This window comes from Montipora foliosa, chromosome 3 (genome assembly GCF_036669935.1).
Source record: "Montipora foliosa isolate CH-2021 chromosome 3, ASM3666993v2, whole genome shotgun sequence".
Taxonomy (NCBI): domain Eukaryota; kingdom Metazoa; phylum Cnidaria; class Anthozoa; order Scleractinia; family Acroporidae; genus Montipora; species Montipora foliosa.
In genome coordinates, this window is record NC_090871.1 from 44,087,763 (window position 1) to 44,114,736 (window position 26,974).

Genomic DNA, 26,974 nt, shown 5'->3' on the forward strand with positions numbered 1-26,974 from the left:
CCTCTTCTTGCAAGGAACTGTATGACAAAGGGTAGGTTAACAGTTTAAATCTTCTTGACATTTTATTTTCACCATCAGTTCTATTAAGACCTAAGACACTTATGAAGTGGGAAGGCACTGAGAAGCTTCTCTAATATAATGTCCCGGCTAGAAACCACTGATCGATTTGGCTAGAAACCACTGATCGATTTTTGTCATGGGCGCAGTGTTTTGTCCTTTTTCCAATGTATGGGATTAAAGTTGGGATCAGATCATGAATGGTTCAAAAATAACGATTTGCATTCTTTAACCTCTCCAAGGGAAGCTCAGTTCACTGACTTCGCATTGATAAGCAATGATACACAGTAGCGTTGTATGATAAAACCTGAAATATATTTTTTCATTCTTCAGTTTGCAAGAAAATAAAGCCTACATGCTGCCGACTGACATTGGAAAAATCCCTTTGTATTGTCACATGACAAACGACTTTGGCAAATGCGGTGGTGGAGGATGGACACTGGTCATGAAAATTAATGGTAACAAGGTATGACAAAGATGAAAGCAAAGATCCAGGTTTATTTAGTCTCTTATATCACACCCATTGACATTTGTGAATTTCTCTTCCTCATTTAACAGATTAATTTTTGGTTATGATTTCCCCTCAACTCACCATCCACACACACAGTATTTTCCCCACACTTACCCACTTTACTAGAGATTATTATTTTAGTTAGTGGAGAGAAACCCCTTCTTGTACGGGGATTCTTGCTGCAGCACCATAATCATGCCACAAAGGTTGCTAGTCTACTGCTGTTTTTCTTTTTTTACTTTATACAACTACCCATTGACATTTGACGTAATTAAAGGACGTTTAGTTTGTTAAGGAAAAAAGGTGGATGTCACACAGTTGTCGTTGTTCAGTTGCTTGTCAAAGTTTTGAAATCTTGTCTTTTGTCTTTGCAGCGAACCTTTCACTACGACGCCGACTTCTGGGAAAGCAACAAAGAGTTCAACCTTCCTGGAGGAGAGACTGGGTTTGATTCACAAGAGACTAAGTTACCGACCTACTGGGAGACACCCTTCTCCAAGATCTGTCTCGGTATGAAGTACGGCCAGCAGATCAAGTACATCGTCATCAACAAACAGGCCGACTCTCTGTACTCACTGATCGCTGACGGCCAATACCGCGCCACCTCACTGAGCCGTGAAAAATGGAAGTCGCTGCTTGGTCCAGAGGGCTCCTTACAGCCACACTGTAATACGCAAGGCTTCAATGCTGTGGGCACTAATTCTGGCTGGGCTAAAGCTAGAATCGGTATCGTTGCTAATCAGGAAAATGATTGCAACAGCTGTGACTCCAGAATTGGGTTTGGTACAGGAGGAGTCCATGATGACTCTAACACATGTGGAAACGAGGCAGCCCACTCACCAGATAATGGAGACAAACATATCAAAGCCTTTGGATACATCTTAGTGCAGTGAGAAGAATAGCCTCTTCGCCTTTAAAGCGAAACATGGTCTGCTGTTTAGTTAACTGCCGATTAGTGCAGCAGTTTTTGTGGGTAGATTTTCTGAGAAAAGAAGTGCTGTAAAACAAAGAAAACATGGTGGTGGCATTAAATAGTGGCTTATTTTATTGTGTTTTGTATCAGTTGTTGAGTAAACTTGACACTTCTGGGAGAACGCAATCTCATATATAATAACTACAATTTGCTGGGCTGCACACAGAAGTATCAAAAGCAACGCCTCGAATGAGCAGCCTATTTGTTCTAAAAAACTGGAAAAAACTGCCAGTATTTGTGTTGCACAGAAACTGAAAATTGCTTCATTCTTTGCACGAATTATTTTGAAATATTTCACGACAAGAAAACGCTGATCAAGATGGTCATTAGAAAATGACAACAACCAGTTTGAAAGTAAATTGCAGACAATTTGTAAATGATCATTCCATTCTATTCAGCTTCGCTTCGATCAGCCGATTAGAAAAAAAATGTCCTATAATACAACAAATAGATGAGGCAGGCGCCAGTTATAATCGAGTTTATTCTCGGGAAATTGAAACATACCGAATACGGGTTACAAGCCAGACAATATACGTGTGGTCCGTTAAACGTGTCTCGACGAACTGCAAAAGTAATTCCGTGTCCGAGAGGGCTGGGAGCAAATGCCTGGTAATCGATCTTTTCTTTGTAGCTAATATTCGACCCACCGCTCAACTGTGTTTGCCTCGGTAGCGCAGTGGTTAGAGCAGTGGTAAGAGACTGAATTCCCCACATAGGCCTCATACCAAAAATAATCCCTCTTAAGTTATAAATAATTTTAGACATTGTTCTTCTAGGATGTTACTAGCGCGATGCGTGCACAGTCAAGTGACTTTTTCGCAACTAGCTGAGACGAATTGCCGGGAAAATGACAAGAAGTCATTTTAAATTCTTTGATTTTCAAGAGACGTTTCATTACAAATCACAACTGCAACAACAACAACGAGTACAGTGGCTGTGTAGGCGTTGTCCGTTTCGTAAACGGTCGATGCCATTTCAGCTATCAGCAAATATTTCTCTACTGAATTGAAGAAAAAGGAAAGTATGTAACCACCCAGAATCGAACACCGAACCTCTGTTTCCTAATTTCCCTCTTATACCACTACTCCACAAGATTGATCCGCCAAATTTTCCCAAAATTTAATTATAAACCTTCAGTATCCTAAATGTCAATGATAGAGCTACCCCAAACAAAAAAGCTAACCGCAAGCAAACCAGTGTGAATATGAACAATTAAACATTTTGCTGAGTGCATTTTAACTCCATCAACAAATTAGAACCCATTTCTCCTTACGAAACGGAAATCAGCCACGCGCAGTAGGCGTGTGTTATAATTCTTCGTCTTTTTCTTTGCCGTTCTTTACAAAGCAACAAAATAAAAAGGCCACATTCTCCTCCATTCAGAGCCACAATAAATTTTCAAAAATTTAAGGTGATTCTTCAGAAATAAAAGTTACCGATGAATTTTTTTGAAGCTTTCCCTGAATGTTCTCTACCAAGTAATGTTTCGAAAATTACAATAAAAATGATAGATCACCATTCTTGTTTAAGAGATGTGATGGGCCAATCTTACCCCATTTATGCCTGTAATCCTGCTAATCACGCGCGTTATTCATCGGTCCACGTTACATTTTGCAGTAGCTTGAAATATAGTTTATAAAAGTAATACTCGGGAAAAAACTTGACAAGTAGAAAGTGTCGAGCATATAGAACAATATCATATAAAATTTGTGGAAATATCACACTATTTAAAACGACGTGGACGCAAAGCGTTCGTAGAGTCTTTATTTTCGCGGGTCATAATTTGCATCACAGAGGAACGGTCTCGTGCACTCTTTCACCTATATCTTTTTTTTCCTTCGGATAAAATTTTTTATTATTTCATTTCAATGAAGGAGGCTAATATGTACACTATTATTATGCGGTAAAAAATATAGGCCACCATGCTCGTTTAAAAGAAAACGAACATTTATTTCGCTATCGAGCTTAGCTTGAGGGAAATTTTTTTCGTTGTGTACGTGCTCGCGCTAATGACACGAAAATCGTGCGCAGTAGGCTAGGGATGCGCAATGCAATACTGAGAAATCACCTTAATGGTTCCTTTACACTGTTTTCTAAAGTTTTTAAACTTGTGAAAAGCGTTACAGACGTTTTCGCTCAAACAAAGTCCTCAAAAGACATTTTTAATTCCTATAAATACGATGAATTCGTAATTGGGCCTCGTGTCGTACAATTCAGGGAGTGATCGTGCACAGGAAAATAAACATATTTTGGTCAAATGTGATGCATAGGGTCTGATTTCCAAATACATATGGGTTATTGACCAAGTTTTTTCGGTCAAGATGGCTGGATATTGACCTCGTCCTTTTTTGCGAGTTTATGGACCTTGACAGCTGGTAAAAATAATTATTAACAATCAATAGATTTTTTAAACAAGGAATTTTGTAGCTATGGTTATTTCACCAACGACTAGACACTTAAATAAAGTTCCTTGTACAAAACTGTACGCAATAAGACAACTTCGTATGTAGAAATAAGAAATCACTTTTCTTTCAAGACTACCTTCAAGATCAAATCGAAAAGGAAAAAACACGAGAGTTCAATGTTCAGTTCGTTGGGGGTCAAAGACGTGCGACCACGTGATGTAGTCGAATCCAGTTTTCCACATTCCTTTCCTTTCCTTTTCTTTCCTAGCTTTTTGGCTGCACTATTTGGCAACTCAAAACAGAACGATACCGTAGGCTTTTGAACTGACTTGATGGGAGGTAATAACAACTTCAACGCTCAATATTTTCTAATGAATATCTATGGTTACTTTACCGACCTTGAAACACTTCAACATCCTGAGATTGCTATTGCATTTCTTGGTTGTAACAAAGGCAAGAACGAATCATTAGCTAGGAATTTTTTTTCTTTTTTTTTAATTGCATTGCTTACAACTACTTACATAACCTTCATTACAATACGTAACTACCTCACTAAACATAATAAACGGGACCTAAAATATAACACAACTTATTCACACTTACTCACATACACACACTCACGAAAAAGTTTACATAACAAAATCACACCTATTTGAGCCCGCTATATTCTAAATTATTCAACTACCTCTAGTATTTATATTACCCACTTCTTCCTAAACATATCTAACTTCTTATTTTTTGTACAGATATGTTTCTCAGTCTCATACTTTAATTTGACTTTTGATTGAAAACCTCATATACTTGGAAGTTCGTTATTCCTTCTGCACATCCATAGATAATTTTTTCCTATAAGTAACAGATAGTTAAGTAAGGGAAGTTCTGGTGTTAGAAGACCGATTAATATATCCTTCAAATTAAGATGTATCTGCTGTTTCGTCAAAGATAAGTAATATAATTCGAAATCTTTCCAGAAAGAAATTGAATAAGAGCAATCATAAAAGAAATGCTGCATTGTTTCTGATTCACGTTTGCAGAAAGAACATAGATCATCTGCTATGTACCCGATTTTGTATTGTTTTGAATTCGTATAGAGTATAGAGTTCAATACTTTGAACTGAAAGGCCTTGGCATATGGCTCAAAAGCAACTGAATAGGGAAGAGAAATAGCTTTTTTCAGTGCCTCATCACACTTCAATTTTCTCGTGTTATTTGGAAAGCAAGCCTTTTTACTGACAGAAAGAGAGTAATGGTCTTTTGATTTCTTTTTAGTGACATGAATTTGGACAACCATGTGAAAAAAGGATTTTTCCGTCCGATTCAAGTTGCCATTGATTTTCTGTTTCTTTATTTGAATGCGTTTCCTATAAAAATATCACGTCTGCATTCTTTCTGCGACAACGTGTGAAAATGGTGCGTCTTTTTTTAAAATTGCTAACTCCCCTTATATTATACGATCCGAAATACGCCAGAGCACCACCAAAAACGCTCTAATTTCAATTTTGTGCTCATTCCTCACTAAGGGAACTTAAAAGAATGCCAATTTGGCTAACTTATATTTTCAATTTCTCCTACAAATTTGCCCGTGATAAAACTGCCCGGCCTAACTTACTATAGTACGCGACTACCGCCATAGCGTTCCAATAACTGTGCTTTTACGATCCGGAATACGCCAGAGAACCGCTAAAAACGCTCTGATTTCAATTTTATGCTCATTCCCCAGTAAGGAAACTTAAAAGAATGCCAATTTGGCCAAATTATATTTTCGATTTTTCCCTCAGATTTCCTCGTCATAAAGCTGCCCGGTGAATAACGTACTATAGTACGCTACTCCAGCCATAGCGATCCAATAAATGTGCTTTTGCGATCCGAAATATAACAGAGAACCGCTGAAAACGCCCTGATTTCAGTTTTATTCTTATTCCTCAGTAATAGAACTGAAAAGAATGATAATATGGCGAAATTGAATTATCGATTTCTCGCACAAATTTGTTCGTCATAACTCGGCTCGGGGCCAAATACCCTGATATATTAGCGAATTCTGACCTGAAACTGTGAGCTAAAAACGTTGCAAGCTGGGCTCAGTGGAACATTTTAGGAAATACTTCCCTCCAATATATTAAAATATGTTTATTTAAGCTAATTCTGATAGCTAACTTAGTAAATGAATTTAAACTGAAATGTTGTGGAAAGAGACTGTTCGTCGGGGATTAATTTCCCATTGGAATGTGTGCATATACTACATAGACTGTCAATATTTACCTATGTTATCCTGTAATACACTGTATTTGAATTAGAATACAAATGTCATTCATACTTTACTCTCCGATTTTCTCTTCGCTCGATAGGCCGCCATTATTATCACATTTCCTGTATTATAGTACGTACTATAGCCGGTGATGCCCGCGTAATTTGGTGCACTTTCAGCGGGTATCACCCATAGGGGTTGTGTGAATCGGGTGAAATCGAACTTTCCAAAAGCTGGTGAGTGGTTAGCAAAAATGGGCAGGTAGGTACTTCATATATGGTAATTGTTATGGCCTTAGGACGTTCCTACAACTAGCGTGACCTGTTGTTTTGAGGTATGTAAATGTTCTTTCGTTCTCTGCAAGACGTATTAGTGCTTTCACTTAACGCATGCTTTTCTTTCGACTCTGCTGAATTCCTTTCACGACGCCTAGACGGTTTCGAAAGAACTCTGAGCGTTTTGTCTTCAAGAGTACGCGTTTGATATTGGTCCGAAGTACAACTACTTTCTGACCTCGACACTCTCTTATTTAGAGGACTTATCTTATTTCGCTTTGCGCGCAGAGCGGGAAGAACAACTTTCAACCGCCAGAGTGGGTGTTGCGAGATCAGGTGTTCCAGGCCGCCCGAGGCTCGATATTTCAGAAGATTTGTTGGAAGTACTTCGTAATGGAGCTGGATTTCGCTGGGCTGCCATAGCAAGAAACCTTCGTGTTTCCGAAAAAACTTTGCGGAGGCGGCGGAACGAGTTTGGGGTCACTAGCCTAACAGAATCATTTACTGACATAGACAATACCTCCCTGGACGAAATTGTTAGAGAAATTTTGCATGTGAATCCGAGAATTGAATGAACAATGAACAAGGAAGGATTACGTTTTTGCAAACGTTGGCCGTGTAACACACGGTTCAATTCCCACCCTGGTCAGAGTTTTTCTCTGTCCTTGTGTGGGCCATTAGTGACCCCAAACTCGTTCCTCCGCCTCGCAATGTTGCCTTTGTTGACTGACAGTAAAAGAAAGAAAGTAGTCAAAAAGTAGTTGTACTTCGGACCAATACGAAACGCGTACTCTTGTAGACAAAACGCTCAGAGTTCTTTCGAAACCGTCTAGGTGTCGTGAAAGGAATTCAGCAGAGTCGAACGACAAGCTTGCGTTAAATGAAAGCACTAATACGTCTTGCAAAGAACGAAAGAATTCTCCCAATTCGTAATGGGTGAGCTGGTTTCTCACCGTCATTTTTATATACCTCAAAACAACACGTTACTCTAATGACAGGAAGGTCCTAAGGCCATAACAATTACCATATATGAGGTACCTACCTGCCCATTTTTGCTAACCACTGACCAGCTTTTGAAAGTTCGATTTATATATTTTTGTACGGTACGGTCGATTTGTAAGTATGCGGTTGGATTGATATTTGTACGGTTCGATTGATATTTGTGCAAGTTCTATTTATTTGTAGGGTTCGATTGATATTTGTGTAAATTCGATTTATATGTATACGGTTCGATTTATTTTTGTACGGTTCAATTTATTTTTTGCTGTTTTGAAGATTTTGTCCGTAACGGGACGCCATATCCATCTCTAAGCGACCATGCCCTGATCTATGGAATTCTCAAAGAACGATATGCTTCCGTGAAGCATACACTGGGTTGCCTGTGGTACGTATTACAGAAAATCAGACGGCACTGAATTATGTGGTATTGAACTATAGCATTCCAGAATAACATCATGTTTTACGTATCTGCATGGGAGACCAAAACAATATACCCCTCATAAAACAGAAGCATCGGACCGAAAATAATATTAACGCTAACAAATGCGAACTCAGCAAGGTACAGATTTTGTAAGCTTGCTTTATGCAAAACAAGAACATCACTCTAAAAGCTTATTCTACGCAAAAAGTAGGTTCTGGAGGTAATTTTGAGGGTGGAAATAAAGTTTACGCGGCAGGCGGCAAATACAAACTCACACACCAGAAAGACGCTAACCTCATTTTGACAAGAAAATGCTTTACTATTGCTATAAAAACTATCCAGTTAAGCTCGCATATCGTAAAACATGATGAATTCATAAAGGCCACCTTTTCCAACGAACAATTTTTTTAAAACAAACAACATATTGCTATTAGAGGCAAAAACCCCTTCTATTTCATTACGTGCGTGAAGAGAAGAAACTCAATCGTGTCAAATATGCGCACTATTGCAACATACTAAATTTCAGGATAAAAGCTTTCTTTCAAATAATTCTTGGCTGTCAGATTTCCAATTATTTTTTTGCCTAAAGACTTTGCAGACTTGACCACAGATCCACGTAAGGTGTTCGATTCGTTCTCTGTCTTTGTTGAACCCATAAGTTACCAGAGAATTTTCCATTTGGTTTCAGTGTTCTACATAACAGCACACTTGGTAAAATATTATTTTAGAAATACAGCTCACTTTGATTTCGGCTCGACGGGCGATAGATTGTTGTCAAAGTCCATTACTCGTCGCTTTTAAGATTCCAGGTGTTTGTTTTCACCGCCTGCCTAGTTTATCCAACTGACTTTCCATTATTGAGCGCCATATAAGGGTATATTTTGTTTAAGGATCCACTAAAACGCCATTCGCGTTGCATGACTTTCGACGCCATTGCAGGCTAAGTTAATGATTCTACTGTGTCCACCAGAGAAATATACGCATTCCATGCACAAAGACACCAATTACCAGGGGAGTGACAGGCCAGACTTTTACCGACTCGGGAAAAAAAAAACTAACAAAAAATATAAATAAAACGAACAAATCCCATCCACTTTCCGACTGGGATTGCCAACTTGACAACTTGAATAAACCTAAAATTAAAGACTTCAGGACCTATAGGAATTTAAAAAGCATTTAGCTGTTGCACCTTGGCACGTTGGGGAAATGTTTGACGAGATTGACGACCAGGTGTATTTCTGGAACGTACTTATGAATGACATTCTTGATGAGGTAGCACATGTAAAAAAAATAAGTACTCGAGACAAAGACGTGCTGTACATGACATCACAATGGAAAAGTGCAATCAGAGCCAAGCGGAAAGCCACAATAAAATACCTTAAAAACAAAACAAAGGAGATTGAATTGGGAACTCAAACGTAAGGCGAGAAATAAAGAAACAAGGCAGAGAAGAATTGCAATCAAGGAATACTGGAGAAAAAAGTGTGAAGACCTAAAAATGAGACCCAAGGAGTTCTTTAATACTTTTAGGCCTTTCCTAAACAAAAAGGACCATTCTCACAAAACTGAAATCCATCTAAACGACAACGGGTCATTTGTCAGAAATCAATGCGAAGTTGTCGAAATACTAGCTGACTATTTTTCCACAATCGCTGAAGGTATCCGGGGTAAAAGCGCCGAACTTCGATCGATGGAGGACTTTGAATACCATCCGGATTCCTGTGTTCAGAAGATAATGGCGGAAAATACAAATCTAACGCAAGGCATTGAAGTAAGGCCTGTCACACAAATACAAGTTAAAGATTCCCTAGAGTCGCTTAACATCAACAAAGCCACCGGCTGCGACGGTATTTTGCGAAAAATACTTAAAATTGGAGCAAAGGAGCTCGCAAGTCCACTTATGACCCTCTTCAACTCTTGCATAAACAACAGCGTATGGCCAAGCGAATGGAAGTGTGGAGAATAGTCTCATCTATATTTAAAAAGAACCACAGACAGGGCAAGGAAAACTACCGACCTATCACTGTCTTACCCTGTGTCAGTGAGGTTTTTGAGCAGATCTTCGGCAAGCAAATTACGGCTGGTTTCGACAAACACTTATGTGTAAACTCATCGGTCTACCTCAAAAAATACAGCTGCGAACCCGCCCTAATCAACTTGGTGGAGAGGGTGGAGAGAGGCCAGAGATAAACATCTTTTCGTAAGCATAATGTGGTCCGATATGTCGAAAGCTTTTTACTCCTTACATCCACCGCTGCTGTTGAGCAAATTCAAACCTTACGGCTTCCAGAATAATGTTGTTGAACTTCTCAAAAGCTATTTATCCAACAGGAAAAATTGTGTAAAGATGGGAAACAATATTTGTCAATTGAGGTTGTCCTCAAGGGTCCGTATTGGGCTCTCTGTTGTGGAATTTCTTCCAAAACGATCTGTTCTATCATGTTAGGGGAATATCAATGTATGCGGACAACCATCAGTTTTACCACACAGGTCGAGACTTACCTACTACTATATCCAAACTTAGAGATGGTACGGAAACAGAAACCAAGTGGTACGACTTAATCATTGGCAATAATCATAACCATGAAAATAACATCGAAGAATGCACAATCTTCGTAAACAAGGAGAAAATAAACACGACGGAAACTCTCCAACTTCTCGGAGTCACGATAGACTCATAATTGAACTTTAATCACATAAGCATTATTTGTGAAAAAGCCAGTCAATGGATTGGTGTGCTTATAAGACTCCGCAACTTGATTCCAACAGAAGCAAATTAACTACAACTTTTTAAAACAGCCATTCTACCATATCTCTAACCTACTGCCATCTTATATGGCATTTTTGTAAATCTAGTGATAGTCGCGGATTGGAGAGGGCACAAGAAAGAGGCCTAAGGGCTGTCTACAAAGACAAACACTCCACCTATTAACGTTTGCTGCAGAAAGCTGAGTTAACCACGTTACTAAATAGACGTCTACAAGACATATGCATTTTGATGTACAAAGTTAAACACAATTTAAGTGCTTTGAATATTTGTAACATCTTTCAGGAGCATAACTCTTCCTATAATCTAAGACAGTCCGACTTCTCAGTTTCCAGGTATAACACAGTAACTTATGGCAAACATTTATTGCGCTATTTAATACTCACATTATGGAGCAAACTGACAACTGCAGACAGATCAGTTACTTCGTTAGCCAGTTTTAAAAACCGTGAACGTAAATGTGATTTTAGCTCTCTGTTAGATGATGGCTACAGGGGCTGTGCTCATTGTAATTCTTAATTGATTTCTGCAATTCTTATTTCATAGTTCTTATATATATATATATGGTCCTTCCCGCGTATCTTAATTTGTCTTTAAATTAGACTAGAATAGCTGGGACGGTTATATTTTTTCAGTAACTGGACTCTAACCTTTCCATTGACAACATCTTTTAACTTAAGAAGTCAGTGTCATTGCCATTTGGCAACTTGTAACTTGGACCTGGAAATTTAAAAAAAAAATTGGATATGTGTGAGAAAAAGGCTAATATCATCAGCCATTAACGCCATTAATATGTCTGCTATATTTGAACCTAATCTTTGAAACATCACTAAGGTGACTTCAGAAGAAGCCTTATTGCCTTACCCAACACGTGGAGATTTCCTTCAATAAGCCTCCCATAGAGGGGTCTAGTGACTTGTTTTGGCTAGGGCAAAATACCTCATACTTGTTAGACTTGCATGCGACAAGCCATGACACAGCCCCCCTAGGAATTTAAAGGTCACCGTCAGTGCAAGCAAAAGTTAGGTTAAAAATACTTTTATGGTGTTTGAGTATTATTGTAGAACAAATTTGCATAGTATCATAAAAGTCATTAAATCAATGAGAATCCCAACATGAGGATGCATTTTGCTAGGAGGGGTCTTTTTTAAAAAAAAACAACTCTTAAAGGTAACAGAATCTTGTTTTGTGTATGTAGGCTAAAGAAAAATATGACCCCTTAGAGGAACCAGTTCTAAATTGACAAATGACTGGTATTTTATAATTCATAAGTAAAAGCTATTTGCTCGCTTACCAAATTGTCCTACACAGTTCCATTCATTTTTTAGATTGATAGCCTTAAATGTACTGCAGCAACTCTGCCAGCTGTTTTGGTCTCAGTATCATAAGCAGTACAAATCCACAAATTTTTCTCCAAAAAGGAACAACAACAGTCATTTTCGTAAGGGAATCCCCCTTGGGGTAGTTTGTTCACTTCACCACCAGTGTTTACACTATCCAGGGACTAAAGCAAGGATGGAAATTGAATACAGCTTAAATAAATTGGACCACTTTTAAAATTTTCCCTGCTAGTAAGCCGGACTTCTGAATCAAATTCTCAACTTAGAATATTGTTGTTTTGGCTATTCAGAGTTAACCTAATCTATGTTTATTTCTATAATTTGGAGGAAAGCAAACAATTGGCATTTTGCTTGGAACAACTATAACAAAATATAATTGCAACTAAAGGTTTTCCTTCTAGTGTACCCAATATGAGGTGCTATGACATGGTAAGTATGATTTGGTTATTATTACTGCTAAATTCACTTTAAAATTTATTTTTGAATGACTGAAATACATTTCTAAATTTTCCCCTCGGTCTTAATAAATTTTCCTCAATGAACCACTTGAATGGCAATTTTAACAACTTAATTTTGAAAAAAAAAAATGCGAAAATCTTAACATTTTCTGTTAGATGCGGGCCCCCGCGGAAACAGTGTGTAAACTATTTAGTTGGAAGAGAAACCATTTGGAAATTTAGTGGTATCTTTTTTGTTCCACTTTTTTAAAAGATAAACGCATGAAATTGAAATCAAGATCGTAATCCATTAGCTGGTAAGCTCCACCACAAACGAATTTCCACTCGAACACTAGCAACCGAGACTCGCGTTGACCTTGAATTTTTAAAGAAATTTTCCCTTGTAGCGCTGTAATCCACCACGTCATTGTGGAGGCTGTCACGCCGCTGGCCTTCCTCTGAGAAAATTTGCAAAAAGATGATCTGAATCTGCCATCATTCAACGATGCTTCAGAGCCGTCAGGGAAGAGATCGGACCAAAACCAGTTCGCCTAAAGCAATAGAGTTTTTGACCAGCTTCGAAGCTTCATTTGACGTTCGTGTTTAGAGTTTTGCGTTTCTTAAGGTGGTCGGTTACTCTTTAAGCTCAGAACAGAGATATGTTGGAGGTAAATTGTTTTCGCGAAACATATCAAATATGACTTTTTTTTCGTTGATATGAAAATTTTTGAGAGGTGTTTAAAGGTGGAATTCCGATTTCATACACCAAGAGAGACTTTTTCAAATCGAAGTTTGAAGAGAAGCAGGTTTTTTTACCGCTAGTGTTCGTCTTCACAGTTGTAACTGTTTTACACAGAAAAGCGAAGTCCAGTGCCTTATACTTTCACGCCACTCGATATAGTTTGTGAGGTTTTGGGGTCGTAAGTTGTCCTGAAATGCATATAACGTACATGTATGTTTTTAACTTCGAGTTAATATCTTGTCGACATTGTTCATGTAAATACAATGTAAGTTTTCTCGCTTTATAAGCCAAGGCGACAGAGCGGCTGCCTGTTATATTTAAAACAGCGGCAAATATTGACAACAAACCCTGTTTTTTTTCCCTTTAACAACGTTCATTGCTATGTTTTGTGTAACTAAAAATAAAATATGTCAACTGTCACATCTGACTGCTGGGGGATTGTGTGCTTTTTCAAGTTTATGGGACTCTTTGCAAAGGGCGAGTTAAGTTAATTCAACAAGTAAGCTGCTTTTTCCATTTAGAGACTGAAAATGTCAGCAAAGGTGCTCTAGTTCAATGTGCAAAGCGATTTTTTTTTTTTTGGCTTTTGATGCCAGCAAAACAGTTCACCACACTAGAAAATTTTTATTCGAGGGCCACTTGCTACTGGCTCACAAAGACTACAGAATTTGCCACATGGATGAATACATTTCACCAATGAAGGTGAGTGATGGAATAACATTACAATAGTTGCAATAATAATCTGCCCTGAATTGAATTCCCCCCTACCCCTCAATATAGATTCTATAGATTCTACGCCCCCTTCTTTGTCAGTGCCAAAAATCTGCCAAGAGAACTGAAGCACTAAGTTACACAGAATTAGTCAGACAGGTAGAAAACCCTCAAGGATCAAAAGCAGGAGCTGGATATTAAGCAGAGAAAAATCGAGAACGAAAAAACAAAAACTTTCACAAAAAAAATGAAGGTAAGTATTTGGGTTTAGCTCATTACGACAATGACATGCCAATGCCTTGCAGTACCCCCCCCCCCCCCCCCCCCCTCCCTTCACCACACACACCACTGACAGCAGTACACTGCTAGCATTATATTGAGCGCCACAGGCTGTTGGCTGTAATCAGTAACACTAAACATGTTTCATTTCATATTATTATTTACATGCACAGAACAAACTGCATTGAACACGATGCACACACCCCATGAATTTCTCAAATTGCTTTTGGCCTATTACAAGACCTGTGAGTAAAACCACACCAAAAAGTTAGCTCACTATAATAAGGTAAAACAGATATCATTTTCATAATGGTTATGCTTTACAATGTAGCTGTGTCACCGAACACCCAAGGTCAATAATTTTGCTATTATCCCAACAGTAAACACTTAATGACTGGTCCCGAGGGAAACAGTTCATTTTGTTTCCCTAAAAATTTCCAATGTTCCCCTGAGGCGCAGACGAGGGAAACAAAATGAACTGTTTCCTGAGAGACCAGTCATTAAGTGATTTGTTATATAGCACAAATAGGAAAACGTGCAATGGGAACAGCAACGGTGGTCGTCGGTCAACATTTGCGGGCAACAGTGCACTGTTACCCTCTGACGTCATAGATTTTGCACTGTTGCCCGCTCAGAGACTTTTGAACGGCAAAAAAAGTGTTTTGTTAGATGTCATGTGACCTTGAAGTAACCAATGAGAGCATGCTGCTGCTGGGGCAAAAAAAACAGTTATATAAAAAAAATTATTATTATTCAACATAACACACTTTTGCTGGAAAACAAGATCAGCAACACAAATCAATGTTGAATTGAGAGAAGAAAATGTCATGCTTCACAAAAAGGAAAAGTTTGAGAGAAGAAAATGTCATGCTTCACAAAAAAGGACAAAGTTATAGAGACAACACAGTTTTCAAGAAAAATATTGGACTGACATAAAAATTAATACCATGCATGCACATAACCCTGTGAAAAAGCACCCCAAATGCCTAAATTTCCAATATAGGTTTTAGTCAGAACAAACTTTTCCTTATCACAGACTAAATTCTTATGGTCGTTAATTTTCTTTCTAGTGCAAATAATATTGAACAAAACAAATAGTGTATTGTAATATATCAACTGATGTATGTTTAGTATTTTTTCCTTTCATTTTCCCGAATTTGTTCTCCACCTATATATATCTGTTTGGGTCAAGTTAGCAGAAAATTGGGGAATCCACTCAAAAGAGACACTTGTAATACCTGGCAGTACTAAATCCCTAACATTACTCAACAACAATGACAATATTATTTGTGTTCCTTTAATATATGTTTTACAACTAAAGGAGACACTGCATTTAGCTCTCTTGTGCACCATACAATTTCACAAGTCACTAGTCAACCACTAAACAAAAGGAGGAAAGAACTTATATGATCCAGACAAAATGGGGAAATTTTGGTGGTGAACATTCTCCAGACCTGTTGAAAATATCTTCCATGCCACAATGTATTTACAATAATGAAAAGGGTTTTCCGTGAACCAAGAAAGCTAATCTGCAGAGAGTAAAAGTAGGTTGCTGTACTACTGCACAACTTCAGTTTCTTCATAAATCAGGTATGGCTACCATTTCCTACAAAAAAAAACAATGATAAAACCATTACACAGAAAGTGAATAATGAGTGTAAGCACAAGGGGAAAGATAATACCTTACATTATGAAATTTTGAACCACGGATACTGTGTTTTTAGCTTTCTGATTGGTTCACTCACTCTCAGTTAACAGCTCTTATACAGTATGACATAATATGGAAACTGATTGCGTCAAGTGTTACCACGCTGGAAACTGATTGGCTTTAAATTTGTCCAAGTGTTAAGAATCAAATGAAAATTTAATAAAACAATAATCAATGGATATGATTGAGTTGTAAATGGGGTCACCGTGCTTGTTACGTGTCAGCAGGGCGATCTTAACCAATGGGGTATTTTTACTGTTTTCGACACCCTCTATCCGTTAAAAAATTTCGGATCACCCTTCATACAGATTAAGTACTTGGTTACTTTAAAGACACAAAATTTTATTTTGAAAGTAAAGCTTCTTTTATTTACATAGGCAGTATTGCTTCATTTACGCCGACTTTGATTCCCTGGTTGTCGGAATAGTGCACTTTTTGGGACAGTCCCGTGGTTAGCTTGAAGTCCTCGCCTTGGGAAAAATACACCCAGACGGAACTGTTTTCCAAAAAAATATCATGTTCTACTATCAAACTTTTTTTCTTCTTCAAATATTCTTTATTAGACTATTTTTACCAAATACCTGAAAAAAAAATCGGGGGTCACCGTGCTCGTTTGAAAGAAAAAGAGAATTTATTTCGCTATCGGGTTTAGTTTGAGCGAAATCTCTTCCTTTTGTATGCGCACGTCCTCATATGCGCGCGCTAATGACGCAAAAATCGTGCGCAGTAGGGATGCGCAATGCAATACTAAGGAATTACCTTAATTATTGAATACGCTCAACTCTGTGAAAGCCCCTTTAGCGTTTCATATCTAACTAGAACGGTTTGGAAACTGTAAACAGGCATTGGCGCCATTTCACAGCACGCCGGCGGGCACCTTTGCCAGTTATGTATTAACTTCCCAGTGTGAAAAATGCCACAGGAAAAAATATGAAAAGAGCCCGGTGCGGAAAGGCGAGAGAACGTCTGTAAGCATTGTTAACGAAAGGTCCTTCCGCCCACTTATTGATCGAGACTGATGGTTTTCAGGATGACGGTCGTGACTTAAACATGGCTCATACAGTTCCTGATATTTGTACATTTTCTTTTTTATTACTGGGTTCCCAACCCAGTCGGAATCTGTCTTTAATTCGTTTTTTTTTTAATTTTTCGTTTTCTTTTTTTTTTTTTTTTCCGTGTCGGTAAAAGTCCTGCCTGTTTAACTTCCCTGCTAAGTGGTGTCTTTGTGCATAGAGCCCTCTTCGCGTATTTTCTTAGGATCGAGAGGGTAGTGAGAAATGCGTAGATTTCTCTGGTGGACACAGTAGGACGATTAACTTAACCGGCAATGACGTCGAAAGTCATGTAACGCGAATGGCATTTTAGTGGATCTTTGAACAAAATGTACCCTTATGAAGCTCAATAATGGCAAGCGAATTGGATACTGAACAAGACAGGCGGTCGAATGTTAGAAGCGACGAGTAATGGACTTCGACAACAATCTGTCGCCCGTCGAGCCGTAATCAAAGTGAGCTGTATTTCTAAAATAATATTTTACTAAGTGTGCTGTTATGTAGAACACTGAAACCAAATGGAAAATTCTCTGGTAACTCAGTATGGGTTCAACAAAGACAGAGAAGGAATCCATATAGCGGATCTGTTATCTCAGTTGTCTCGCTATTTGTCAGATTTGTATTTACCTGTTCTCAACTCTGCACAGTCTTCCGGTATAACAATTGAAAATTTCACTAATAAGTCATTGACGTGAATGGCGTTTTAGTGGATCTTTAAACAAAATATACCCTCATGGAGCTCAAGAATAGATCGTCAATTGGATGAGCAAGACAGCGCTGAAAAATAAATATCTGGATTTTAAGAGACGAGTAATGGACTTCGACAACAATTTCATTTTTCGCCTTTGGATATCAAGTGAGCTTTGTTTCTAATATTTTACTAACTTGGTATTATATAAAACACGGAAATCAAATAGCAATTTTTTATGGATTTAACCATAGTTACTAACTATGATTTAACAAATTAACATTGAAGGAATCGAACGCCTACAAGAATGCATCACAGTGTTTACTCAAGTCGCATCTTAGTTGTCTGACAATTTACATTTACCGGTATTTTGTACTCAACTCTGCAAAGGTGTAAAATATTTGGAAATGTGACAGTGAAAAATTACTTGAAGGAAAGCTTGTTGTCTCTTTTGTGCTTTATTATTTACGGTCACTGAGGTTCTTTCGAAAAGGGTTGAATGTGAACTATCAGAAATTTATTTAACTGCATATGCTTTGTGATTGTGTGTTTCGCTTGCACGCACGCAACTGAAATAGGAAGGGTTTCTTGCCTCTTATAGCAAATATGTTGCTTGTTTCAATAACTGTTTCGCTGGAAAATATTTCTGTGAAATTTCTAGCTTTTGTAAATTTATCATGTTGTGTAATTTTCGAGCTTAGCAAATTTGCAGACATGTGTTGAAATGTGATACGGGAGAGTTTTTGTGGTAACGCATAAGTCACGAAAATAAACAGGTCTGTTGGAAGCGTGCTTGAGTTTCGACAAAATGACCCCCAAAATCGGCAAAAGATTGTGACGCTGATGAATAATAAAGTAGCTGCTATTACCAAAACGATGGAATTACCTGGTGATAAATAACCTTGTCTTGGAGAGTAAATTTTTGATTTTCCAGAAACAATGGTCAACCTCTGAGAGTTGGGCGATTGTGATCTTTGTGTTGAATTCGCTTTCTTGTCAAAATTTATAACAATCGAAAGAAAAAGAAAACTAACAAAAACAAAAACCCGGTAGCTTGGCATCATTTGACACACATGCTTCACTGTTTCGCGAGTAAACATGGAGCTGCGGTAAAATAACGCGGTAACTTGATCACTGCCCCCGCTGAATTCGATGTGCGATTTACTCGGTGCAGCCAAACTTGTACAATTACAACAAAACAACTAAAATCTCCCAAACTTTTTTTCGCTGATGGTAACTTTTTATATTTGTGGTTCAAAATTAATGTTGTTTTCATGTCGTAGATTTTGTTACCGATGGCAAAATATTTTATGCTCAATCGACCATCCTGAAACTTCCTTCTGCTCTTCTTAAGAATTGTGTATCCATATTTATTTACTTTTACATGAATATTTGTTTTGCATAAAGCAAGCTAACAAAATCTGTATCTTGCTTGGTTCGCATTTGACAGCATTAATATAGAATTTTCGGTCCTATGCTTCTGTTACTGAGTGGCATATTTCTTAGGTCGCCCATCCAGATACCAACCCCGCCGAGCAATAACTTCAGCTTCCAACTTTTGTTTACAAAGCTGTCAGTGCACGCTTACACTTGTGGTGGAAAGAAGTTGCATGATCAACATGTCAGCCCAGAAGCCAATGTTTCTCGATTCCCTTTTATTTTCTTCAGTCTCTCTGGTTTCAGTACTTTGCTAGTAACCACATGTCTTCTCAAGGGGCTATTTATCTAAGACTTCTACCATGGCGCTACAATGATAGACAATTCCAAAACAATATCGTGTACTGTTAGACCTACATATTACGCAAAGACAACTGTCGACATGTCATCCCAGAAGACAATGTTTTTCACTTCCCATTTATTTTCTTCAATCTTTCTCGGCTCAGTACTTTGCAAGTAACCACATGTCTTCTCAGGCTATTTACCCAAGACTTCTACCATTTCACTACAATGATAGACAATACCAAAACAATATCGTGCACTGTTAGAGCTACATATTACGCAAGGACAACTTGAATCTCCTGGAAGACAACACACAGCTCAGTTGACATTATGGAATAAATCGCTGTGTTACTTCACTACCACACGTAAGCAATGCGTGTCAATTTTTTTTAAAGAGGACAGGAATTTCTTCTTTCTGACAAATGATTAATTAATAGGCCGGTCGCCAGGTTTTTAACCTCAAAAAAGGATCTGTTTCGTCGTACGAACGTGTGACGACCTGTGAGCCAAAGGGCCTCTGCTGGTATGACTTCTGGTATGACTTCTGGGTGAACCCCCCCCCCCCCCCCCAACTTGAAAGAAATTGCGTGGAACGCTGCACGTACCACAGGCAACCCAGTGTACCCTCACGGAGGGTCTAGTTGATTTCACTCATCCGCTCTTTTTCGCTCTATAGCAGCAGGTACCTAGAACGCACCCAGAATAACATAATAAGACTTTTGTCACTACCTATCCAACCGCTAGTTCTTATAAACAGTTTTTAATATAAAAATTGAAGCGCAGACAGGATCAGACATATTAAAATACAATAAAAACGTTCTCTGGCTAAAAGTTTTAAAACTCCCAAGTACACGAAAGGGAAAAATACCAAAATCAACCACGTCATTGATGCTCTACGAGCCAATAACTATCCCTCCCATGTTACTTCCAATATCTTAAAGCGGAAATTTTCCAAACCACCCACACATGCCACCCCTTCGCCTGAAGAATTGGTTTGCATGTTTTTTAAATGGGCTGCGCCTCAAGAGAACCCTAACGGTTTTGCTGTCCTTCCTTTCATCAATGGTGTTGCGCAACGGCTAACAAAAATTCTTCGAAGGCACGACATTCAAGTTGTAAATAACCCCCTCCTGACATTGCAACAAGAATTCTTTCTCCTAAATTCAGACCACCTACTAAACACCAACCCAACGTGATTTATAAAATACCCTGTGCCAATTGTGATTAAGGTTATGTAGATGAAACCGGCCGTTGCTTTGAAATGCGCAAGAAAGAACATATTAGGACTGTAAAAACATGTGCTAATGGGTCAAACATTGCGAAACATGCATGGTCATTCGGTCATCGTATTGATTTTAATCATTCTCGAGTTATCGACAAAAGCTCTTTTCGCATTAGAAAAACTTTGCGGGAGGCTTGGCACACCTCTGCTACCAAGCATGCTGACAATAATTCTAAGCCGATTCCTAATCAGTATAACATTCTCTTTAAATAATAGCCACCTTTTTTCTTACTTTTACTTGTTCTTCTTATTACTTTTACCTCGCCTTTTTTGCATATATTTCACTAATTTACATTCCATGTTTTATCCGTGGAAGGCTGTAGATCGACAGCCCAAAGCTTATGTTCCCTTTTAAAACTTTTAGCCAGAGAACGTTTTTATTGTATTTTAAAAAGTTTTTAATTTAATTGCACTCGTGCTGACACTTACTGAAAATATGTTTTGAGCGTCCCGCCTGGGAGGGCCTTTTCAAAACTGTTTTGATCTTGTTTGACCATCTTAACTACTGCGAGCCGAAGAACTTGCATTTAGTATCTTCTTAACCTTGGCCTCCGGGGGAGGTACTCCCACATATTGGCTATATAGGTATGTGCTGCGGGAAAGGGGAAGGTTTTTGAGGTTCTCGGTCTTTAACAAAAGTAACATTTTTACCCCTGTTGGCATAATGTTCCCGATATCATCTTAGATAGCTCAAATTGCAGTGCGTAGACGCCTAGCTAAATGAAAAAAACAAATTTTATGCTCGATGCTCAATTTGCAATGTTATAAAAGAAATAAAGTTGACCCGTTCACGCCATTCTTAGTTTTTGTTTTTGTTTCATTGTCGGGTTTGTGTCTTAAGTAGGCCATCAATTAGGTTTTAAAACCCTTCGAGGTACGCACTTTACGTAGCGGAAATTTATATCAGTACCCCGGGTCCTAGCCACTCTGCTATTTCGTAACAAACATCCCGTTGGTTATTTGACTTGCTGGGTGGTAAATTTTCACTTATGAAACCCGCGTATTTTCAATACCTTTTTTTAACAACAATTTCATGTCTTAATTAAATTTAACTCCTTTCATAGAAGTAATTTTAATAGAAATTAATTTTATTTCGTGAAGTCCAGAGTTTCATAATTAGTACTAATCACTTTTCGATGGCCACTGTTTGACTGTTAAATTAACACATTTCTAGCCCGTTGTAACTTCTAATTAGCTAATTAGATGCTCAATTTGCAATGTTATAAACGAAATAAAGTTGACCAGTTCACGCCATTCTTGGTTTTTGTTTTTGTTTTATTGTCGGGTTTGTGTCTTAAGTAGGCCATCAATTAGGGTTTAAGACCCTTCGAGGTACACCCTTCACTTAGCGGATATTTACATGAGTACCCCCGGGTCCTAGCCACTCTGCTATTTCGTAACAAACATCCCGTTGGTTATTTGACTTACTGGGTGGCAAATTTTCACTTGTTAAACCCACGTATTTTCAATACCTTTTTTTAACAGCAATTTCATGTCTTAATTAAATTTAACTCCTTTCATAGAAGTAATTTTAATAGAAAATAATTTTATTTCGTGAAGTCCAGAGTTTCATATTTAGTACTAATCACTTTTCGATGGCCACTGTTTGACTGTTAAATTAACACATTTCTAGCCCGTTGTAACTTCTAATTAGTACAAATTGCTTCTCGCTGGCTACTATCTGTTTTTTAAATTAATACATCTCTAGTTATGTAAATTTCTTTGTTGTAACTTTGTGTGTTGTTTGTCTGTTTTGTTGTAAGCCTGATGGTTGTATTATCGTGAGCCCCATTGATAAGCCTAGGTGCTTTGGGGGCAAACAATGGCTAATATGTTATTTAACAAAACAATTTCTGTCTCCGAATTCGAATCGGCACAAGAAAGAGACCAATGTTAGGGCGCGTTCGATTGACCCTATTCCGGAATAAGAATATGTGGATTGATGATTAAAATGGTATGTTTGGTGCGTTTCGAAGCAGCAAGGATAATAAAAATATGTTTAAAATAGCATTTTAGCAGATGTGTGACAATTGTAATGTGAATCTCCGTAAAAACGAAGGATTTTAAACTTATATTCCATTTATTCTTATCCCGGAATACGGAACGCACCCTTGATCGCTTCATCGCCTCAAAATTCAATATAAATGAATCTATGGTTTTTTAACTTTCTTCATGCCTTCGCTATTCCACGATTTCATATCAAAACTTCCATAGTCATTTGACTTAACAGACGGTTAACAAACAGATAGTCGATAATCGATGATCATTTAGCCCAATCCCTGTATATCTTAGCCTCTAAACGGCAAAGAAATTAAAGAAATAACATGTAGTTTTTGGGAACTTTAATTAGCTCAACATTTGAACTTCCCCCCTGCAATGACAAACAACTGACTCGATGTTAGAAACCTGGAACTACTGTCAATCTATTTCAAATAATCATCAAAATAATTGTTTTTTTTAACTAAAAGCATTGCGAGAGCAAGCATGCTTGCCAAAATAATTTGCATGATTTCCTTTGACAAGGCAAAGCATGTCAAAATGTTATTTTTTAACAAATTAACTAAAGTCCTAAAAATATTCAACCGAAAGAAACCAAGGCAGCAATATAAAACTTAAAAGCCTCTTTTTTTGTCAAATAGATTAAAACTCAAGGCACAAAATGCTCAGAAAACTCAAACTAAGGATTGTTTTGCAGTATCTTTGGTTACGACCTTCAAACACTTCAAAATCCTGAGCTTGCTATTGGTTTACGCAAGAACCAATCATTAGCTAGGAAATGATTGGCTTACCAATTCTCAACCCAAGAGAAAAGAAAACCTCTGGGCTTGTGTAAGGAGAAAATAGATTGAACGTAAAGCATCGATGGAAGGGGTTATAAACGAATCGGCTCGTGAAATGTTACATTATCAGTAGTTGTTGAAAGCCTTACTTGCCGTTTGCTTTTAAGACTTAACAATGGTATCGTTGAAATTCGCTGCGGTTATTTGCCTCGCGTATTTCACCATTTTCGTGAACGCTGGTAGAAAGCCAACTTGCAAGACTGTCCTTGAAAAGTTGGATAAGATGGAAAGCCTATGTCAAGGTACGTTCACAAATGTTTCTACTTGTGTATCGCATGGTTTAAATCTGTCGTTTTCGGTCATTGTAAAGATCTTAATAGTGAACAGCAAACAACGTAATGTGATTTTTATGAGCAGATGCCGAATCTGACAGCTGCGATGGGACAGTTGTCTGTACAGCCATTAAGACTTTGAGAATGAAGTTGGAAAATCTCTACTCCCTGGTTGAAAACATCTCAATGTCGCTGCAGCATCCGCCAGGTAAACTTGGAGTAATACATCTCATTGGCTCTTAAGTCTACCGTTTCTTTGTTCCTTTTTTGTAACGAGTGCTTTACATGAGTTGTATTTTCTTTAGCTACAGCGTCTTCTTGCAAGGGACTGTATGACAACGGGTAAGTTAACAGTTTAAATCTTTTTGATATTTTATTTTCACCATCAGTTCTGATAAGGCCTATGACACTTATAAGTAGTGGGGAGGCACTGAGAAGCTTCTCCATGTTGGTATCGAGTTATAGATGTCCCGGCTAGAGACCACTGATCGATTTTTGTCATGGGCGCAGTGTTTTGTCCTTTTTCCAATGAATGGAATTAAAGTTGGGATCAGATCATGAATAGTTCAAAAATAACGATTTGCATGCTTTAAAATTAACCTCTCCAATAGCCTGCGAGCAGGCCCTCCGAGGGACTGGGGTTGGGGTAGAATGAGGGCCTGCCCGCATGGCTTTGTATTTTGAATGTCGTGTCCAAATTTTGGACGCAAAATACTGATTGGCTGAAATTAAGGGCGCGCTCGATTGACCCTATTCCGGAATAAGAATACGTGGAGTGATGATTAAAACGGTATGTTTGGCGCGTTTCGAAGCAGCAAGGATGATAAAAATATGTTTAAAATAGCATTTTAGAGGATGTTTGACAATTTTCATTTGAATCTCCGTAAAAACGAAGGATTTCTAACTTATATTCCATATATTCCTATTCCGGAATACGATCAATCGAACGCACCCTAAATTACGTGACGTCACTATTGACAAGCTCCGACAACAAGAAAGCCTCTTCGCTTCGCAGAGAGATGAGGTGGTCAGAAATGCGTCTGAGAAAATTGTAGAATGTTGCAATTTACCATAACTTTACATAATTAAAGGTCGGGCAACGCAATGCAATGGCATCTCTACTGGAAGGAAGGAAGTTCTATCTCTGTTATCCACGGGATTCGGGAAAAGTCTTATTTCCCAACTGTTTTTCGTAGCGGCCAAAATACAACAAGGGCGACTTCATGTCACCATGGTAGTTTCCTGTCCTCGGCAAAGCATTATCGCTGATCACATTTGGACAAACATGGGCCTTTCGGCTGCCTCTGTTGCTGATTTAACGATAGAGAACGATAGAGGAACTCTACACGATTTTAGCAAGTATTTGCTTAAGCCGAAAAGGCGGCTCCACAAATGATTCCTCGATCTCCTCGTAACTCTGCAATACTCCGATACACTTGAAAACAAAATATTCCAATTTTCAAATTATTGAATTAGTAAAATACATATCTATAACCACAAATACTCGATAAACCTTTGAAATAAAATAGTGTAGGTATTAGAATATCTGTCTAGTATTACAGTGTGATGTAGCAGTTGTAATGTCTGTATTTCGTTAAAATAAATTTAAAAAAGGTAACTCCGCTTCGCTTTACCGAAATTTGGCAGCAGTTGTGGTCGACGAGTCTCACACAGTGAAGATGCGGTCAGGGAAAACGAATTTCTCTATTACGATTCCCGTCGTTTGAGGTTTGTGTGCTAAATTTTTCCCTGATGATCGAAAGACATTTTCCGCGAAAGGGAGTTCGACGAATTACTGTACTGAATATTCAGCTACGCTTTACATCATCAGGAATAGTTGCTAGGTTTTTCTGGCGAAGGCTTCCTTCATTTACAGTTTTTTTTTTTTTTTTTTTTGAGTTCCTGCCTCGAGAAAATTGAAGTACACAAAGCGTGTCTTTCTGTTTTCTGTGTTTCTTTCAATGCTTACTTCGGGTGCGCGCTGATTGGCTAATTTTTGACAGCTCTCTCAGCCTGACATCAGGAGGCGGCATTCAAAATATTCTCTCCCACCAAAGAGAGAGAGCCTGCTCGCAGGCTACCTCTCCAAGGGAAGCTTTCACTGACTTCGAATTGATAAGCAATGATACACAGTAGCGTTGTGAGATAAAACCTGAAATATCTTTTTTCATTCTTCAGTTTGCGAGAAAATAAAGCCTACATGCTGCCGACTGACATTGGAAAAATCCCTGTGTATTGTCACATGACAAGCGACGTTGGCGAATGCGGTGGTGGAGGATGGACACTGGTCATGAAAATTGATGGTAACAATGTACGAAAAAGATAAAAGCAACAATCCAGCTTTATTTTACTACACCCATTGACATTCGACGTAATCAAAGGACGTTTAGTTTGTTAAGGATAAAAGGCGAATGTCAAATAGTTGTCGTTGTTCAGTTGCTTGTCAAAGTTTTGAAAACTTGTCTTTTGTCTTTGCAGCGAACCTTTCACTACGACGCCCACTTCTGGGAAAACAACAAAGAGTTCAACCTTCCTGGAGGAGAGACTGGGTTTGACTTACAAGAGACAAAGTTACCGACCTACTGGGAGACACCCTTCTCCAAGATCTGTCTCGGTATGAAGGACGGCCAGCAGATCAAGTACATCGTCATCAACAAACAGGCCGATTCTCTGTACTCACTGATCGCTGACGGCCAACACCGCGCCACCTCACTGTGCCGTGGAAAATGGAAATCGCTGCTTGGTTCAGGGGGCTCCTTACAGCCACACTGTAATACGCAAGGCTTCAATGCTGTGGGCACTAATTCTGACATGGCTAAAGCTAGAATCGGTATCGTTGCTAATCAGGAAAATGATTGCAACAGCTGTGACTCCAGAATTGGGTTTGGTACAGGAGGAGAGTTTGATGACTCTAACACATGTGGAAACGAGGCAACCCACTCACCAGATAATGAAAACAAACACATCAAAGCCTTTGGATACATCTTAGTGCAGTGAGAAGAATGGCCTCTTCGCCTTTAAAGCGAAATATGGTCTGCTGTTTAGTTAACTGCCGATTAGTCCAGCAGTTTTTGTGTGTAGATTTTCTGAGAAAAGAAGTGCTGTAAAACAAAGAAAACATGGTGGTGGCATTAAATAGTATTTCTGACTTAATTTATTGTGTTTTGTATCAGTTGTTGAGTAAGCTTGGCACTTCTGGGAGAACTCAATCTCATATATAATAACTACAATTTGCTGGGCTTCACACAGAA

At 38.3% G+C, this 26,974-nt stretch overlaps 2 protein-coding genes and 1 pseudogene across 2 annotated transcripts in view; all 3 read left to right on the top strand.

The window, feature by feature from the left end:
- LOC137997472 (uncharacterized skeletal organic matrix protein 5-like) overlaps positions 1-1,598 on the top strand; it is a 2,241-nt gene extending 643 nt beyond the window's left edge. Inside the window, exons 4-6 of the mRNA XM_068843493.1 lie at positions 1-31; positions 391-523; positions 943-1,598. The exon at positions 1-31 is cut by the window's left edge and continues 6 nt beyond it. Of these exons, the coding sequence (XP_068699594.1) occupies positions 1-31; positions 391-523; positions 943-1,461 (683 nt within the window). The 3' untranslated portion in view covers positions 1,462-1,598. The remainder of the gene's footprint in view (positions 32-390; positions 524-942) is intronic.
- Positions 1,599-7,398: 5,800 nt separating this feature from the next.
- Positions 7,399-11,172, top strand: LOC137995926 (uncharacterized; annotated as a pseudogene).
- Positions 11,173-23,509: 12,337 nt separating this feature from the next.
- Positions 23,510-26,876, top strand: LOC137997470 (uncharacterized skeletal organic matrix protein 5-like). Its single transcript, XM_068843492.1, has 5 exons — positions 23,510-23,693; positions 23,809-23,931; positions 24,029-24,065; positions 25,902-26,034; positions 26,202-26,876. The coding sequence occupies exons 1-5, from the start codon at positions 23,567-23,569 to the stop codon at positions 26,718-26,720; spliced, it is 939 nt and encodes a 312-aa protein (XP_068699593.1). The 5' UTR covers positions 23,510-23,566; the 3' UTR covers positions 26,721-26,876.
- The last annotated feature ends 98 nt before the right edge of the window (positions 26,877-26,974 follow it).